The sequence below is a fragment of the Capricornis sumatraensis genome, chromosome 14, assembly GCF_032405125.1.
Source record: "Capricornis sumatraensis isolate serow.1 chromosome 14, serow.2, whole genome shotgun sequence".
In the NCBI taxonomy this organism is placed as follows: domain Eukaryota; kingdom Metazoa; phylum Chordata; class Mammalia; order Artiodactyla; family Bovidae; genus Capricornis; species Capricornis sumatraensis.
This window is the reverse complement of record NC_091082.1, coordinates 11,450,469-11,468,475: the sequence shown is the minus strand read 5'-3', so window position 1 is coordinate 11,468,475 and position 18,007 is coordinate 11,450,469. Positions and strand designations below refer to the sequence as shown.

At 56.5% G+C, this 18,007-nt stretch overlaps 1 protein-coding gene across 1 annotated transcript in view; it reads right to left on the bottom strand.

Moving 5' to 3' along the window:
- Positions 1–18,007, bottom strand: part of NFASC (neurofascin) — a 197,161-nt gene that overhangs the window by 40,614 nt on the left and 138,540 nt on the right. The window contains exons 9-19 of the mRNA XM_068985706.1: positions 11,281–11,392; positions 10,674–10,858; positions 9,043–9,174; positions 5,969–6,112; positions 5,036–5,147; positions 4,569–4,735; positions 3,968–4,115; positions 2,722–2,846; positions 1,810–1,854; positions 596–697; positions 120–317 (exon numbers count right to left, since the gene is read on the bottom strand). Coding sequence (XP_068841807.1) covers positions 120–317; positions 596–697; positions 1,810–1,854; positions 2,722–2,846; positions 3,968–4,115; positions 4,569–4,735; positions 5,036–5,147; positions 5,969–6,112; positions 9,043–9,174; positions 10,674–10,858; positions 11,281–11,392 — 1,470 coding nt within the window. The remainder of the gene's footprint in view (positions 1–119; positions 318–595; positions 698–1,809; positions 1,855–2,721; positions 2,847–3,967; positions 4,116–4,568; positions 4,736–5,035; positions 5,148–5,968; positions 6,113–9,042; positions 9,175–10,673; positions 10,859–11,280; positions 11,393–18,007) is intronic.

The window sequence follows — 18,007 nt, the reverse complement described above, 5'->3', positions numbered from 1 at the left end:
TTCATAGATGAGGAGGCCTGGAGTAGCTTGCCTAAATTCATGTGGCAGGGGACCCGGGGAACTTAGTCTGTACTCGGGTGCCTGGCGTCAGCACCTGCCGTTAGCCCTCAAGCACTCACGTGCTCCGCTGGTTCGGTAGCGCTCAGATGGGAGGCTGGGGTGGCTGCTGCCCACCTCATTGATGGCGATGACCCGGAACTGGTAGTTGACGTAGGGCGATAGCCGGAGCACAGCTGAGTTGACACTGCCCGGGAACTTGGAATGGTCATGCCAGACCCCTGGCTGGAACTGGTCTTCTTCAAACTGGACGATGTAGTCTGAGGAGGCAAGGAAGTCGGGACTGTCTGGGGAGCTGAGTCAGTGAGCTCTTTCCCAGGGTGTCCCTCGGGTTCCCAGCAGTGTTGACAGCCTCCCGTAGGGAGACAGAGGCACATGAACCCTTCCCAAACACAGAACGGGAGACAGACCACGGCCTCCATCCTGTCGACAGCCCAGGGCACACGCCCAGTGAGGAGGTGGCGGGGCCCGAAGCCAGGGCCGGGCCGGCCACCGGGCTGCATCCCTCTCTCCTGGTCGGCGCGAGCCTCTGGCTGACCTGTGATGGGGCTGTTGTTGTCGTCCCCTGGGATCCAGGTCAGCCTCACGCTTCTCTCGGCCAGGTCAGTGAGCTCCAGGTCCCGGGGTCGGTCCGGTCGTCCTGGCGGCAGAGGGAGGGGCCTCCAGAGTCAGAGCCGGCCCGGCCTGCACGGGTCCCAGCCCCGGTCACCGTCCCGCAGACAGGACTCGGGTGGGCTGAGTTCACCCCCCGCAGGGACCAACCCCAGCCTGTGCTGGAGGGTCAGCCCAGGGGCCACCCCTGCCCTCGGGGTTCAAGGAAGGACAAAGAGGAAATTCGACCCCCAAATTCCACCCCCCCAAAGAATATCAAGGGGTGCAGGCAGCAGTGAGAATTGGGGCCAACCCACCCCAATCTGTGGGTGTTCTTGGAGTGGAAACATTTGGGAGTCACACCTTTAGGAAAGAAGTATGGGACTTCCGTCTATAATTTATCTTCTACTCTGTGTGCTGAGGCTCTGAGGGGGCAGGAGCCCAGGAGGGTGTTTGGAGAGCTTGCAGGGCAGAGCAGTTAGGGGGATGGGGGGGTGGCGGACAAACACAGAGGACCAGGCCAGGGAGGAGAGAGCAGCTCCGTCTAGAAGCTTCCATGATGGACAGCAGGACAGTGTCCCCCCGCGAGGGTGGGGCAGTGCCTTTGGGGGGCTCCAGTCTCACTGGGTTTCTGAAGTGGGTGTGAGTGCCCTCCTGGCCACCGACTGGGGAGAGCAGGTGTGTTTCTTTTCTCCCATCCTGGCCCCTTGAACTAGTTATTTCCACATTTTGGCTGATAACTGGAAGGATCTGAAAGGTGGGTCCCAGCAGCCACATTTACGTGTTGCACGCACGTGCACGTGGACTGTAAATGGGTGCGTAACAGCAGATCTGGAGAGGCTGCCAAAGAGATGGGCCTACGGATGACTGGAAGCAAGCGTTCCGAGACTGCGTGGAGAACAGGCCGCCCAGGGGAGTGGTGGGCGTGGCCAGAGGTAAGGGGTGGGAAGGGACCGCAACTCAGTCTGCCAAAGGGGCGGGACTAGAAGGGCTCAGGGAGGGGACGGGCCTCCTGAGAGGGGTCAGACTTGGCGGGGGTGGGGCGAGCTGGCCCCTCCCCTGTGCACAGCACTCCTCTCCTGCAGGGCCTTCCTCCTCCTACGCACCCGCTCTGAGGCACCTGGAGTGCTTGGCGTGAGTCCCGGGGTTAGTACGAATTACCTTTGGGAAGGGCAGCCAAACGGTTAGTTGGAGTGGCCTGATCAGCTGCAAAGGTAAGACGGGTTATCCAGGTTAGCAGGTCATCTGGGGATAAAGGTGGTCTAAGGGCGGGATCAGGAGGCCAGGCTTGAACAGCAGCCCCTGCTTGGCCTCACCCCTCGTTCCATGGAGGGTGCCCCGGCCCTCACAAAGGCCTTCCCGTGCTCCCTCCGCAGCCGGGGCGGGCACGCGGTCTGCTTGCTATCCTGGTGCTGGCACCATGTCTGGGCCCACTGCTCCCCGGGACGGTGCAGGGACACACCGAGACGGCAGAGGTGAAAAGAGGATACACCCTGCTGGGCGGGAGACCACACCCCCGGGTTTGGGATGGCTTCGTATTTACAGGCTGGCTTGGGGGCGAGCCGCCAAGAGGGAGTCATCGGGAGTGCCCGGCACCCTGTGAAATCCCTCCAGGAGAGGTGGGCAGAGAATAAACCAGCAGCGGGTGTTGGAAGGCCAAACAGAGCTGTCTTGTTGGATAGGCAGTTTTAATTGGCTTAGTGGTTTAGAGTCAGCTGTAAAGTTGGTAAAGACGACCACAGTAAGAACCCCGACCATCCCTCTCTCCTCCGGCACCTTTCAGCTGAGGATTGAGGCAAGTCAGCGATTCCACTCAGGAGGTAAGGCATCCAGTACAGCCTGCTCTGAGGGGGGCAGCTTCCTAACCCTCAGACCCTCAGACAAGAGGACCCCCATGCCTGGCTGGCTGGCTGACCGCGGACGCTGCCCTCCGAGCCACCCCCACCTCTCTGGACGCGGGGAGGCGGGGTGAGGGCAGCGGTTACCTAGCGCTGCCCTCCGAGCCACCCCCACCTCTCTGGACGCAGGGAGGCGGGGCGGGGGCAGCGGCGGGGCGGGGGCAGCGGTGGTTACCTAGCACGGTCAGGTAGGCTTTCGCCAGGTCTTGGTCCAGCTCAGTGCTGGCAACGCACGTGTAGCTGCCCTGGTCCCGCTCGGCCACGCCAAAGATGGTCAGGGAGTCCTCCTCCTTCTTCATTCTGCAAAGGAACAGGGAGGGGTTGGAGGAAGGTGGAGGGGAGACAGTGAGGTGGGGAGGCGGGGGTGGTGGGCACTGCCTGTCCACCTTCTCCCTGGGGTGGGGACAGTGGGTCCGAGTGGGCAGCTGCAGCCCTTCCTAGGGGACGGGGGCTCATCACAGTGCTGTGGGAGGGGCAGGGTCTTCCTGTCACGCTGAGCACTCGTGCAGCTTCACGGGGGGGGACGGAACACAGGCGGCACTAGAGCGGCCCCCTCTGTATTCACCGTGCTCGGATCCCCCCCAACCCCAGGTCCTCTGTGCTCCCCTCCTGAATTAGGGTATAGCTTGGCACACCCCTGAAGGCAGGTCTTCTCAAGCTTCCAGCTCTGTCTCCAACCCAGAGCGATGCCTGCGCTCAGCCAAGTGCCCTGGGCTCCCCTGAACTGTCTCCACAGAGGGAGGAGGGCACCCAGGAGCTGGGTGCCAGCAAACCCGTGCCCACTGGAGGATTATGCCCCTCCAGGAAACCAGATGATCAGCAGACCCAGCTGGTACCCACGTGCACCCTGCCCCAAGACCGAAGCTGGCACAGAAGAGAGCCCAGGGAGAGGCTCAGAGCAACGTTCTCAGCCCCAGCTGCATATTCCCAACAGCTGGGGAACTTTACACACCATCTACGCCTGGGCCCGCCGTCAACTCCAGTCAGATCCGAATCTGGCTGAGGGAGAGGACAGGCGTGGGCCCAGGGCACAGTAAGGGCGAGCCAACCAACCACAGGGTCAGAGCCTGCTCAGGCAGCCCCGCCCTCTGTCGGGGGATGCGGAACTGCTGGCTGGGCCGCAAGGAGGCGGGGGCGCGTCCAGTCCGGACGCCAAAGAGGAGCAAGGAGGGGCCGAAGGACAGAGAAGAGAGCGCAGATGGAGAGAGGAGGGAGAGGAGGCAAGGAGGGGAGAGGAGCAGGGCGCTGAGCGGAGAGAGGGCAGGCACTGGAGGGGGTCTCCCCTGAGGGGTCCAGAACCCTCTTCGGCGGTTCTGCAGCGGAACACCGACATAGGAGCCGCAGGTGCGTCCACGCATCACCAGGAGCAAGGGAGAAGGCAGGGCCCAGAGAGCAGCAGGCAGGGAGGCGGGAGCGGAGACCTGTTGCTGATGTAGAGCGGCTCGTCATCCTTCAGCCAGGAGACTGTGAGCTTCAGGGAGGGGTCGTGCTTCACGCGGCACTCCAGCTGCACCGTGCTGCCCCTCTTGGTGACCTGGTCCTCCGGCATCCGGTAGATCCTCGTGGGGTCTGCGGAGAAGCGCCTGAGCTCGAGCTCCTCTCTGCCACCCCTACCCGCGAGCGGCCACAGGGTGACACGCAAGACTAGCTTGCATGGACCGTGGAGGGTGGCAGAAATAGGATTCAGTTAGGTGAACTGGTCGGGAAGGCCCGGAATAGGAGATCCCCAGTGGAAATAATGCCCAGGTCCTTTCTCGCTGGCTCAGGAACACAGGACGTGCTTTCTGGGGCGGTGGTGGGGAGCTGGTGTGGGGAGCAGGCCTCCCTGCCTAGGGAAGTATGTGCAGCACCCAGGCCAGCTGGGGGCCCTGAGGGAGGTCCCACTAGGGATTAAACATTAAGGGTGGTGCGTTTTCAAAGTGACACACATGGATAGCTTTGAGGAGATGGCATTCTCAAAGTTAAAAATGCCCCCCACTCCCCAACTCACTGCACCCTCTACCTAGCGACCCTCTCCTTTACCTTTGACCTCAAGGCGGACCTGGTTCTCTGCTTTGCCCAGGATGTTGGTGGCAACACAGGTGTAGATGCCCTGGTCCTCTTTTCGGATCATCTTGATCTCCAGACTGCCGTTCTCATAGACGTGGTAGTTGCCACCGTCCAGGTTGCTTCCTTGTCCATTCTTAAACCTCACGACGGAGCAGCAGGACACACAGCATGCTGAGAAAGGGCCAGCCCAGGGGGAAGGGACCCCGAGCCGTGCGTCTGCCCCCACCCAGGGCTGGCCTTGGCAAGCCTCTGGCCTCAGTTTCCTTCCTCGCACAATAAGAGGCCTGACCCAGATGCTCTGCCAGCTTCGTCTCAGCCTCCACCCTTTGCGGCTCCCAGGATTTGCTGAACCCCTCTCATGGGCCGAATGCGATGAGAGAGGTAAGAGAGATGCCCCTCCAGATGCCCCCGTGGGGGAAGCCTGGTCTCCTGGAACTTACCATCGGAGCGTGGGGATGGGAGACCCAAAGAACGGGCAGTCCAGCCGGGTCCGGTTGTACAGGATCACCCTGATGAGCTGGTTCCGGGGCGACAGCATCCGAGGCGGCACGTCTGCAACCCCAGAGACCTAACCCTGACCTTGGGCGGGGGTCTGCCTTCCTCTGCGACCCCAGAGACCTAACCCTGACCTTGGGCAGGGGTCTGCCTTCCTCTGCGACCCCAGAGACCTAACCCTCACCTTGGGCGGGCGTCTGCCTTCCTCTGCGACCCCAGAGACCTAACCCTGACCTTGGGCGGGGGTCTGCCTTCCTCCCCCTCCCTGGGGACCAGTCTTATCTCTGTGTGCCTTCTCCTCGGGGCAGCTTTCTAAATACCAGCGTGACCTCCCCCATCAACCTCCCTCCCAGATTAGGTGAGGAGGGAGGAAGCTTACCCATCTGCACCTAGTCCACATCCAGCCCCACTTTTGCAGAGGACGCCCCCAGCCTTCCAGCAGCTTCTGTATCTGCCCCTCCACAGCCCCAAGGCTTCTCCTAGTGGCACCTGCCCACTGCCCTCTGCCTGCTCCAGGAGGGCCACAAACACACTCAGCATAGTTCCTACCCTAAGGCCACGGAGAACCCAGGGGAGACTCAACACGGACACACCAAGAAGGTGAGATGGTCCCTTCTCTTGTTGGGGGAGGAAGGGGACTGAGACTGGCGTTTCAGCTCTCCGTTCGTCCTCTGAGTGGAATGAACCGTCTGCACACCCAGCTCTGCAGATTTTAAGTCCTCCATCACGCCTCCTCATTTCATCCTGGGTCTCCACACTTCCCCACCCCGCTGCCCTTCTCCCCGCAGCCTGACCGATCTCTCAAGCAGAGAGGGAGCCCACGCTCTGGGCAGGGGCCGGGAGGCCCCCGGCAGGTGAGCGGAGAGGGGCGCACTCACCCAGCACGCTGACGAAGGCGTTGGCCAGCAGGTAGCCGTGCTCGTTGGAGCTGTTGCACTGATACACGGCCCGGCTGCTGATCTGCGTGTCACGGAAGATGATGGTGTCCCCGGCCACCTCACGGTTGGGGTTGGGCGGCGCCGCTACAGACAGGAAGGTGCTCCTCGTAAGATGGGGAGGGCGGGCAGAGGGCGTGTGGGACTCTGGTAGGACTGAGCCAGAGTCTATTTCTCAATCCGTCCACTGGGAACAGGAATCCCAGTCAAAGCTACATGGCAGCTGGGCAGCTGTGGTTTGAATTCTAACCACATTATGCACTGACCCTACTGGCTCTAAACGCTTCGGTCTCCTTGTCTGGGGATAACACCACCCCGTGGCATTTCTATGAGGATGACTGAAGAGTCTGTGCATGTCCTTAGAAGAGGGCTGAGCACATGTGGTGGGAGGGCTGGCTGGTTGCTGTTAGCATCTTAACCCAATGTGCATATACTCAAAAGGGTTTTGAAAAGCATATGAAAAGTGTTTTGAAAAGCAATACACAACTAGGTGGGACCTGCCTGCTTCCCATCCTCTGAGCAGAGCACTCTGCAGACGTCCACAAAGTTAAACCTGGAGGCGCATGCCTGCTGAAAGTTGATGCGCCCTTGCATTTGCCAAAGGGACCTAACCTTCCCAAGACACGTGCGCACTGAGAGGACCCCCTGCTGCAGTTCTCCTGGCCGCGGATGCAGAGAGCGGAGGCTGGGGAGTCGCTTCAGGCACGTCCGACTCTTTGCAACCCTATGGACCTTAGCCTGCCAGGCTCCTCTGTCCACGGGATTCTCCAGGCAAGAATACTGGAGTGGGTGCCACGCCCTCCGCCAGGGGATCTTCCCGACCCAGGGATCGAACCCGCATCTCATGTCTCCTGAACTGGCAGGGGGGTTCTTTACCACCAGCTCCCAGGGAAGCCCAAATCACTCTAGGAGTTGGGGCAAATCAGTAGCTCCTCCGGGCCTCACTTCCTTCACCTGTCAAGTAGGGAAGCATTTCTTCCATCTTCCCCTCCTCTGAGGAAGGGCAGGGTAAGAGAGCAAGAATGAGATAACAAGCAATACAAATAAAAGTTTTCCAGAAATGTAAGGAATCCACCCTTTTCTCATCTCACACCACGAGGTGCCTTTCCTCTGTAAGGCTCTGGGCCTGGGCCAGATGACTCGGCTTGTGTGATCTATGACCTCACCCAGGGTCACTCAGACCTTCCCCAGGAGTCGGCAGAGGGGGACCCAGGGCCCGGCCCCACGGGCGCCACCCCACAGACAGCAGGTCTGAGCCTGGAGATGTGGAATCAGCCGGTGAGCAAAGCCAAGGTCAGCATTCTTACCCTTCTTCCGGCATCTCAGCAAAAAGGCACAAAGGAAGCAACGCCAGCAACTTTACGTCTCCTCGCCTGGCGAGGCGACCAGCGTTTCTCCCAGTCACTCCTTTGAATGATGGGGGACCTTGCCAGGGCCAGGGCTCAGCTGCAAATCCTGGGCTCTGCATTTCTTTAATGGTGCTGTGGAGTTTAGAGCCTTTGTCTGCCTTATCCCCAAAGTGCCATCAGGACAGGGAGAAGGGCAGAGGGCAGGCCAAGTCAGTAAGTGGCTTGCATGCAGGGGGAGGCTATCTCCCAGGATAACCAGAGGCTCAGTACCAAACAGGGCAGGTTGGGCGTTGTCACAGCAGCCTCCAGCTCCCTCAGTCCCGGGTCGTGTGACCTTGGGCAGCTGCTGCAAAGGCAGCACTTCATTTCCTCATCTTCCACGGCTGAGGTTAGCGAGGTGAGAGGGATGCTCAGCGCCCGGCACCCAGTAAATGTCTAGAAAGGTGCATTCAGGCCTTCTCCTCTGCCTGTCTCCCTGCCTCTCCACCTTTGATCAGCTGTCGCTCACGAGTTAGGCTCTGAGTTCTTGCCATCTAGTTTCTGTCCCATCTGGTTGATAATACAGTTTGTATTTGCTCTGACCCTTCAGAGAAAGTAAGGACGGAACATTAAAAATGTAAAGCAGGGCTTCCCTGGTAGTGGAGAGTGGTACGGGATCCACCTGCCAATGCAGAAGACACAGGTTCGCTCCCTGGCCCGGGAAGATCCCACATGCTATGGGGCAACTAAGCCCAAGCAGCAAACTACTGCGCCCTGGAGCCTGGGGGCCGCAGCCACTGGGCCTGCGCCCTGGAGCCTGGGGGCTGCAGCTACTGAGCCTGCGCCCAGAGCACGAGCTCCACGAGCAGAGAGGCCACTGCAGTGAGAAGCCCACACACCGCAACTGGAGATGAGCCCCCGCTCCCCACAGCCAGGGAGGCACCCCCCCCGCGCCCCCACTCAAGAGAGCCAGGGAGGGGCCTCCGCTCCCCACAGCCAGGGAGGGGCCCCCGCTCCCCACAGTTAGAGAAAAGCCTGTGCGGCAATGAAGGCGCAGTGCAGCCAAAAACAAATAAAGTTATTTTTTAAAGAGTAAATGCAACTAGGGTGAATTCAGATGTGAAACTTCGACTGAGACTCTGGCTGGAAGGAGCCTGGAGCCACGCACCCCTGCATCTGGAGGGAACTAAACCTCCCTGGACGCCAGTGTGCACTCAGTAACTGCTCTGGGCAGCTCTGCTCTCAGAGGGGCTTCCCCTCATTTCCGATCGTATCGCCCATGTTGTCGCACAACCCTGCCTCTTATTATACCCTCAGCAGAGGGAGGGGTTTGGTGGGGGGCAATGAAGATGAGCTACCAAGGTCTCCTCTACCTCCTGAGCCCCATGACCCAGAGCCCATAATCTCAGGGACACAGCTGAGGTCCCCAGCTCTTGAACTGGGTTTGCAGTTATTAGGGGCAGAAAGCAGACATTTATGAAAAAACCCAAGGGAGCAGAAATCCCCTTAACACGGGCACGGGCCTCCTGTTCTCTCTCGCACAAAGGAGGCAGGTTTCCTCCCTCTTGAAGGGTCCAAAGGGATGGGCCGCTCCCTCACTTCTGATGGCAGAGCTGGTCCACAGGGCTGGGGAGCTGGATGCTCCCAGGAGGGAGAGCAGAGACAGGCAGGACAGCAGCGGTTACTCACATTGCAGAGGCTCCCCGTTCACCATCCACTGGACCGTGGGCTTGGGGTTTCCATTGGCTCGACACACCAGTCTCCCGTCCTCGCCAGGAGCCAGGATGAGGTTCTTGGGTTCATCCAGCCAGTATGGAGCAGCTGGAAGGCAAGGACAGGCACAGGCAGGGCTGTCAGATGACACAAGCAGGCAGAAGAAACCCAGTGGGCTCCCTCTCGGAAGGCAGGAGCCCCCGAGTGCCAGCCCCCGCCCCGCCCCCACCGGCCCAGGGCTCGTCCTGGGATGACGGTGCAGACCTCTGGTCGACTCGGCACTGCAGATGCGGACTGGTTTATTTCAAGTTCGCAGAACAAGAGTTCTAAACTGAGGCCTCCTAAAGAGCTTTTAAGAAACACAAATGCCAGGGCCCATCTTCAACCTAGTACGTCAGAATCCCCGGGGGAAGCCCAGGCAGCCAATGATTTGAGAGCTACTCAGAAAAGGCAACGGCACCCCACCCCAGGACTCTTGCCTGGGAAATCCCATGGACGGAGGAGCCTGGTGGGCTGCAGTCCATGGGGTTGTTAAGAGTCAGACACGACTGAGCGACTTCACTTTCACTTTTCACTTTCATGCACTGGAGAAGGAAATGGCACCCCACTCCAGTGTTCTTGCCTGGAGAATCCCAGGGACGGCGGAGCCTGGTGGGCTGCCGTCTATGGGGTCACACAGAGTTGGACACGGCTGAAGCGACTTAGCAGCAGCAGCAGCAGGCCCTCCTGATGTGCACCCAAGGGTTCGAGCCGGGGAGGGCAGTAAAGTAGCAGGGGCCGGCCCCGCTGGATTTCCACGCTATTGCTGCAAGATCAGACCACTGAGGAAAGGCATGCTGCTCATTCTTTCACTGTTGACCTTTGGTCAGCAGAAGCTCTTAGCTGGCCACTCCTTCCAACTGTTGGAAAATTTTGTGAATATGTGGATTTCTCTGAGAAGAGGGTCCTTCAGATCAGAATTCAAAGATCTTGAAACCCCAATAAATGTTAAGCACCCCTATTCTGAGTGTGGTGCTGAAACCAAGGTCACCGGTCAATGAGCTTGTGCTAAGAAAGTTCTTGTCCTGTAGTATTTAACCTCATCACCCTGATCATCCATTCAGCCCCGCCATTCAGACTGAGAAGTGACTGGCGGACCTCCCAGCCCCATGGCTGGGACCCACAAAGACACGTGCTCCACTGCTGACAACAGCTCAGGTGTTTTTAGGGGAGGGAAGTGATTTCCTAAAAAAATAATTCAGGCCATGATCCCTCCCCGTTTTTAAGAAGAACCATGTTCAAGTACACAGACAGCACAGGGCTAAGACAACACACCATGAACAGGAATGAGAAACGAAAGACAGGTTCCGGGTCATCCAAACAGGCCACAGAAGAGAGTGCGCCTGCTGAGAGAGCCCCAAGCGCTCAGGGGAGGAGGGCAACGGTGGGGGGATCTCCACCCGTGACACCCCCCTTCCCCCCTGCCCTTACACACTCCTGCAGGTCGCTATTCCCACTCATCAGTGTGCTGGTGTTTTCCCCACTCACGCAACCACCCCGAGAGGGAGGGATGGCCGTGGAGTTGAGGGCTGGCGAGACTGTCGTAATGAGAAATGCGCACAACGTACCCTTCACTCTCACCGAGATCGTGTGCCGGATACTGCCCATCTTGTTGGAGGCCAGGCAGAAATACTCCCCGGAGTCTTCCTCGGACACGTTGGTGATGCGCAGGGCCTTGTTGAAGTTCTCAAACTTGGCCTTGTCGGATGGCAGATCCCCGCCTTTCTTGTACCATGCAATGTCTGGTGTGGGGCTAAGAGAGACCAAGCGAAAAACAGGGACTTACCACCAAGTGTGGCTCTGCCACGCCTGTGGAGCCCAGGACACCACGGTGTGCTTATGGTGTCCTTGGGCTCAGGAGGACGCGTGTCCTTCGAGGGCTGATCCCTCCCGTGCAAAGGGGATGCTCGGCCACAGGGCACACAAAGGACTCAGCTAAGATCACAAGGGGGTCTAACACGTACAGGAAGCCTAGCTCCCGCCTCTCCTCAGTATCTGAGAAAGAAAGGCGGCCGGAATGGGATGACGGTGATTGGCAGCGTCCTCACTAGGAGCTGTCTGCTTCTCTCTCCCACCCCACCCCCGGAAAAATGCTGCAACAAGAGCATGCACAATCCCCCAACCCATCCTCCTCAAAGGCGGGCAGAAGTCGGGGTGCAAACACCCCGTACATACACCCCGGAGGCGATGCACTCCAGCAGGAGGTCCATGCCACGCAGCACCATCTGACTGCTCGCGGTGCCCTGGGGATACATGAAGCTGGGTGTTCTCTCTGCAACTCCTCGGGCTGAAACAGGATGGAACAAGCTCTGTGAGCTTACTGCCCAGAGGGCTGTCCCAGCTGGGCCGAGCTATTGGACTAGAGAGAAAGGTCGTCATGCCCTCCTGATGATGCCCTTAGCCGCAGAGGCACCAGCCCCAGACCCCCACCCCCTGCCGCGCCGCTGAAACCACCCCAGGGGCCGGGGCATTATTAAGAGAGGTGTGTTAGGAAGCGTGGGGCTCCTCGGCCCCACCGGCACATGTGTGTGAGCAGCTCTAAGCTCTGAAAGGCTCTGCCAAGAGGAGCCCAGCGTCCCCCCAGTTCAGTAAGCCTCTCTGTCCCTGGAAGGGGCAAGGGCTGCCTAAGCAGGGACAGTCCACTCCCTGCGCATCCCATGCTGAGATCCAGAGGCCAGCACGGTGGCTCCAGGGAGGCCCTCTCAGCTTGCGGCCACAGGACAGACAACCTGCTCTTTGGGAGCCCAGAGACAAGGAGCTGGGATGAAGCCACAAAGACTCAGATGAACAGTCAGAGATGCAAGGAATATTATTAACGGCTTAGCAAAGACGGGGGAGAATTAATGAACAGGGATGACAGGAAATCACTGTGGGGCTAGAAACCAATCTGCTGCTTCACTAATAACTTTGGCATGGCAGGGAGGAGGGTGTTAATTGGATGTGAGAGACTGAGGGAGGGGTGAGAAGCAAGTGCAGCCGAGACGGAGGAGCCGCTCCACCACTCGACCCGGCTGGAGCAGCCCTGGGGCCTGCAATCGGTGAGGCACACACAGCTTTCCAAGGACAGGGGCTCACAGAGGTGACTCGCTCAGGGTGGCTCTTTCCCTGTGGAGGGGGTCATGCAAGTCTGGGGACACCCCAGCGCAGTGGACCCCACCTTACCTGAGCCTCACCTCTCCCTTAGAGCTCTTTGCACAGTTCTACGGGAATGAATGAGATGGGATGAGGAAGAACAAGGATTCTGTAACCAGGAACCCCAAAGCAAACTGGAGGGGTCACCTTTGCTCAAAAGGTGTATGACTGTCAACAAGAAGAGTTAAAAATATAAATACAAGCTGGGCCTACCCACAGGTTTAATGGGTCTCTGACGCAGCTGGAAGGAAGGCGGGGCTGCCAGGGGCTGGGAGCCCTCAGACGTGCCTGGAGTGAGAGCCGGGCATGCTTCCAGGCGGGGCAGGTACTGTTACTGGGTGCCTGGAGAGAGAACGGGCATGCTTCCAGGCAGGGCAGGTACTGTTACTGGGTGCCTGGAGTGAGAGTGAGCATGCTTCCAGGCAGGGCAGGTACTGTTACTGGGTGCCTGGAGTGAGAGTGAGCATGCTTCCAGGCGGGGCAGGTACTGTTACTGGGTGCTGGTGGAATGAGGACAGAGTGGCGGGGACCCTGTCTCAGTGCCCCTGCTGGGCTCAGGGGCTAGCTGGGGTCTGGCTGGCACAGCGGGGCTCCTGTCCTACAGGTACCCAGCTTCTCTCTATCAGCCATCAGAGGAGGATCATAGAACTGGCATGTATTTTACCCTTTCATCAAGGGGAAGGAATGATGAAACATACGTGGAGGTAATTAGTCTGCTGGCACAATACATGCAATGTAGCAAGTGTTCGGTAAATGTTTGTGGAATGAATAAATTCAAGAGGAGGAAAGAAGAAAAAAGAAGGCAACGGTTTACCCCGTGTCATCTCTCTATGCAGATGCCCTCATCTGTCCCACCAGCGTACACACATACAACATGGGCTACTGAAGGGGTTAATCCATTATGTGGTTAATTCGTTACCATCTGTAACTCTAAGTGCATCCAGCTCTCAGTACCAAAGAAGCCTGATGCCAAGGCAGCAGCTTCCTCCCACCCGTCAACCTGGAGTCACCCAAATGGTCAGACAGCACAAAGCCAGGGGCACCGGGAGGAGAAGGAGGTCTGAAGGCAGGAGGCTCTGGTGCCAGTTTGGCGAATCTGTTGAGAGCTGGGAACTGGGGGGTTACATGGAAGTTCAGTCAGCATATTCCTTCCACGTGGGACCCAAACCTGCGGCAACTAATGTGTGTCCCTGTGGACATTTAATTCACACCTTAGCATGCAGCCCTGTAAGCACACGTGACCAGCACGGCCAGTATGGGAGAGGGGGAAGGGAGCACAGCGGCCCCCTGTGGCTGCCTGGACACACTGCAGCTGGGCCTATAAAAAGGCCACAGCATCCCTCATTTACAGGATGCGGGCTAGCAACCAGAGTGGTCCCAAAGGAGGGGAAGCCACTGCAACCAGGCCGAAGTTCAGAAATACAGGGAAGAGTGTCTTAAAGGCAGAGGTCATAGTCAGGGCTGCCACTTGGCCGCTCACTGCGGGCCAAGCACCAGGCTCGGCTCCGTCTCTACCACCATCGTCACGTTCGGAAATCACAGCAAACCTGGGATATGCCTCTCATTTTCCAGAGAGGACACAGAGGCTAAGCAGAGTCAACAGACTTGGCAAAGTCACGAGCCAGTCATGTTTGGATTCTGGACCATTGGTGCCAAAGCTTCAGTTGCAGCATCTATTCTATACTGCCCCTCTCTTTAAAGATAGATACCCTACTTGTTCCTATGACTAACAGTCAGTTTTGGGAAGATCTTTCTTAACTCAAACCAAAGAATACCAAAATTCAAGGGCAAAAGAGATAAAGGAGAAAGATATTTTTGTTTTAATGGGCTTCTCTGGTGAAACTATTCCACGATGTTTCCCTCAAATATGGTTCTTGCCATCTCAGCTGAGAGTCCTTCTTTCCTCGATGTCTATTCAATAAAGTTGGGGAGATCCTTCTCTCCCAAACTGGAAAAACAGAAGCTGGGCTGGAAATTAAGAGGCTCCAAAGACATCTCAACTGGATTGTTAAGGCCACGGAAAGCATAAAGAGGAGTCAGGGTGACGTATGGGATCGTTACGGGATGAAAAGGCTGGACTCAAAGGGGAGGCTGTGAAGAAGTGTCCTCCTACATGAAATGGATTTACAGGAAAGTTTACGAAGGATAAACCAGCTGGTACCTTTGGGAGCCACTGCTCCCAAGGGAGGGTAGCTCATTTCTTTCCTGGGAGACCCAGGAAGAGTGCTAGAGACAAAGGTGATTGCTCTATGAGCCGTGTGTGCTGGACGATGACAGAGTGTTCACAGGACCTGTCTCAGAGCTGGGGATCCAGCCTCTCCAGCGTGATTCTCAGAGCTGGGGATCCAGCCTCTCCAGCGTGATGGTGCTTCTCTTATTCTCATAAATCATCAAGGCTGGAGTCAGACCTGCTATCTGAACAAATTCAGAATCCAGCCGCTAACGCTCACATCTCTGAAGACTCACAGCTCCCCACATGGGCTCATCCGACCTCGAGGTCACGGGCAGTCCGTCCTCTGCTGCTCTTGCTGTGGGGCAAGAGTGGGCTCATGGGTTTCCAGGGGATCGGGTCAGCAGAGGCTCATCAGGAGACGCCTCTGCCTCAACCACCTTGGCTTTACAGAGACAATGGAGACTGCCTCAGCACAGACTCGCCTCCTGCAAGAGGACACGGCAAGACTAAGGGAGATCCGAGTTGCTTGCCTCTGTCGAGTGCTGCGTGTTAGCAGAAGAGAGTTCACTGAATCAGACGTGCCTGAAAACCTCTGCCACACACAGCTTTTAGGGGTGGCTGGATCCTACCTTTGCTGCTTCTGGCTCTCGGAACTGAGAGCTCACGGGGCTGGATTCCTGGCATCTCACCACCTCTCTGGCTCTAGAAACGGCTGACCAAGCAACCCCAGAAGGTGAGCAAAACGCTTTGCTAGTGACATTTAATATCTTCTACTGCCAAGAAATCTCTTCCATAAATCTACCCCCAGCCCCTCATGCAGTAGCTGGAGCTTTGTTCTTACTGTGCTCTCAGCATAGCTGAGAATCGGAAAAGCTTTCGTTTTTCTAGTTTGCCCTACAATTTCTCCCTCCATAGTACCTTCTTCCTGTGATTGTGCCTGTCTCTCTCCCCTTCAATTCCTCCACATCCCTCAATTTCAGAAGCAAAGAACAACCGTGCTTGATCCAGTCAACACTAAACCATCCTCTTTAACACCAACAATGGTAACATTTATTAATCATGAATGTGTTTCACATCTCACTAGGGACATATGCACATTATGCTATTTAATCTTCACAGCAATCTTTTGGAGCAGGTAATATACCCATTCTGCAGATAAGGAGAGTAAAGTCCCAACAGACTGAATGACTTGCCCAAGGTCACTTGATGGGATGTCTTGGAGCCTGAGTTTAATTCCAGGCAGACTGCCTCAGAGGGCTGAATTCTAAGTGGCAAGTTACCATCTCAGACCAGCTTCCCCCTGCTACTTAGCATGTCAGGGGACACCTGGCATACATTCACAGGATACTAAACCACTCTAGGAAAAGTGTGATTATGATCTGGCCCTGCTGTTACAAAAGGGGCATATTTCAAAGCTAAGCCCAGAGGGGTCAGTTCAGCTCAGTCGCTCAGTCGTGTCCGACTCTTTGCGACCCCATGAATCGCAGCACGCCAGGCCTCCCTGTCCATCACCAACTCCTGGAGTTCACTCAGACTCATGTCCATCGAGTCCGTGATGCCATCCAGCCATCTCATCCTCGGTCGTCCCCTTCTCCTCCGGCCCCCAGTCCCTCCCAGCATCAGGGTCTTTTCCAATGATGGGCATTATTCATCACACTATGCCTCTCTGTCCAGGAACTCAGGGAAGGACTGTATCTTCTCTCCTTCCTTGTCACCTTCTGTTTTCTTCTAGAAGCATCTGAGCCAGTTGTCCTTGGTTCAGCACGTGCCTCACTTTGACTTCATGCTCTTTCTAGCCCAGGTCATACTTGGTCAGCCGCATGCACCTTGGATTGAGGATATGAGGCTAATCTTCCTGTGAGCTCCCGTGAGCTTTGTTTAGTCTCCCAGCCTTGGATGATTCTTCTAACTCTTGCTTACTCATAATACTATCCACCACCAGTCACATACTAGTTTATTAAATGGCTAGAATCACTCAAACTTATCACTGACAGAATAACTCTACACATCTGCCTTGATGGTTTATCTTATATAAAGCAAGGAGCTTGGACCAGATGGCCTCTACGAGACTTACTGGCTTCTATCGGCTCCAACCTAAAGACTACTTCCATGACAGATTACCCAGAATCTAATTTAGAAGAAGGCACATTTCACACCAGCACTCTGAGGCTCTTGACATAATGGTGGTTGGCCCCATTATTTTGAAAGCAATGCCCAGAATCCAACAGAGGTCCCCTGCATTCTTGGGCAGTAAATCTCTTTGGCAGGATCTCAGCGAGGCTCTGGCTGCTTGATGCCAAGTTAAAGCCTTGGCCTGTCTCCCTGGCTCTCACTCCCCCTTCCCTTCCTCCACTCCAGACACTGATCAGTTTATATTAGCACATCACCACACAGACACTTCCTATCTTTCTGAGCCCACAGTGACCCCCCTGGGAACCTGCAGCCTTAGTTCAGAGTCACAACTGATGCTGGGAGCAGCTGCGTCTCCAGAGCCAGCAAATGATGATGCCTCTGGCTGCTCAAGGAAAACGAGACATCCTTGAGCCACGCTTGGGGGGTAGCTCAGGTGTGGAAAGAGCCAATTACTCTCCTAATCAGCTTGAGCAACCAGTTGTGTGATGAGTTAGAAATATGCCTCATGGAAACTGTTCCATGACTTGCAAATGTGTGGCGGAGGGGGTGGGACTGGATCTGAGCACACTTCCAGAGGAGGGAAGAGAATCGGGTGATAGGCCGCAACGGATGGTCCAACTTCATTTATACTTACCTGGAAAGAAAACTCAGAGCAAGACTCTTCTTCCTATTTCCCAGCTGAATTTTAAAGAGATGTAGGACCTGTGAAATGTATCCCCAGTGACTAAGGCCAGAGCACGATGCAGGCAATTCACATGCAGACACTTAAACCCGGCTAAACAAACACTACAAAGTTTTCTGTGCTCTTCAAGCCACCGATGGAAATGAGACTTCCTGTTTCCTCCTGACTCTGCGAAGTCCCTTATTTTCAGATATTCTCTGTCCACCCACCACTGATTCCTAAGTTTCTACTGAACCTCTGAGAAGCTGTTTTGAAGTCCTACCCTGGTTTGACCAGGTAGGTCAACTTGTCCAGAATTCACAGCTGGAGGCTGGCATCTCCGAGGAGACCACACCATCGCACAAGCACCTCCGCCCTCCACACTGGCCACCTTCCTCCCAGTTCTGCAGGAGTCACCTTGGTACCCTGCCCTGGCCAACTGTAAGACTTGGCAGCGGCACGAGTTAATGACACGGTGTCAGTCGAGTTAGGCCAACTGGGGTTAGGACAGGCAAGGTTACTCCCAAGGTTACCACGGCGACTCACCACTGTACATGTCAGGGTGGTTTCTTAAGGACGAGTCATTATAGGGGTGGTCTGCAATAAACAAAAGAGGGTGAGCAAACAGGGACCACGGAGAGGTCAAGGAGGCCTAAACAGGAGAGACCAACAGAAATGCGAAGCCACAAAACAACCAGCGAGCACCAGTGGCCTTTTGCAAAGGAAACACACAGCATATTTGGAAAGGAAATACGCTTGGTGAAAAACAAGCAACACAAAACAGCTCCCAAAAGGGAAGAAAA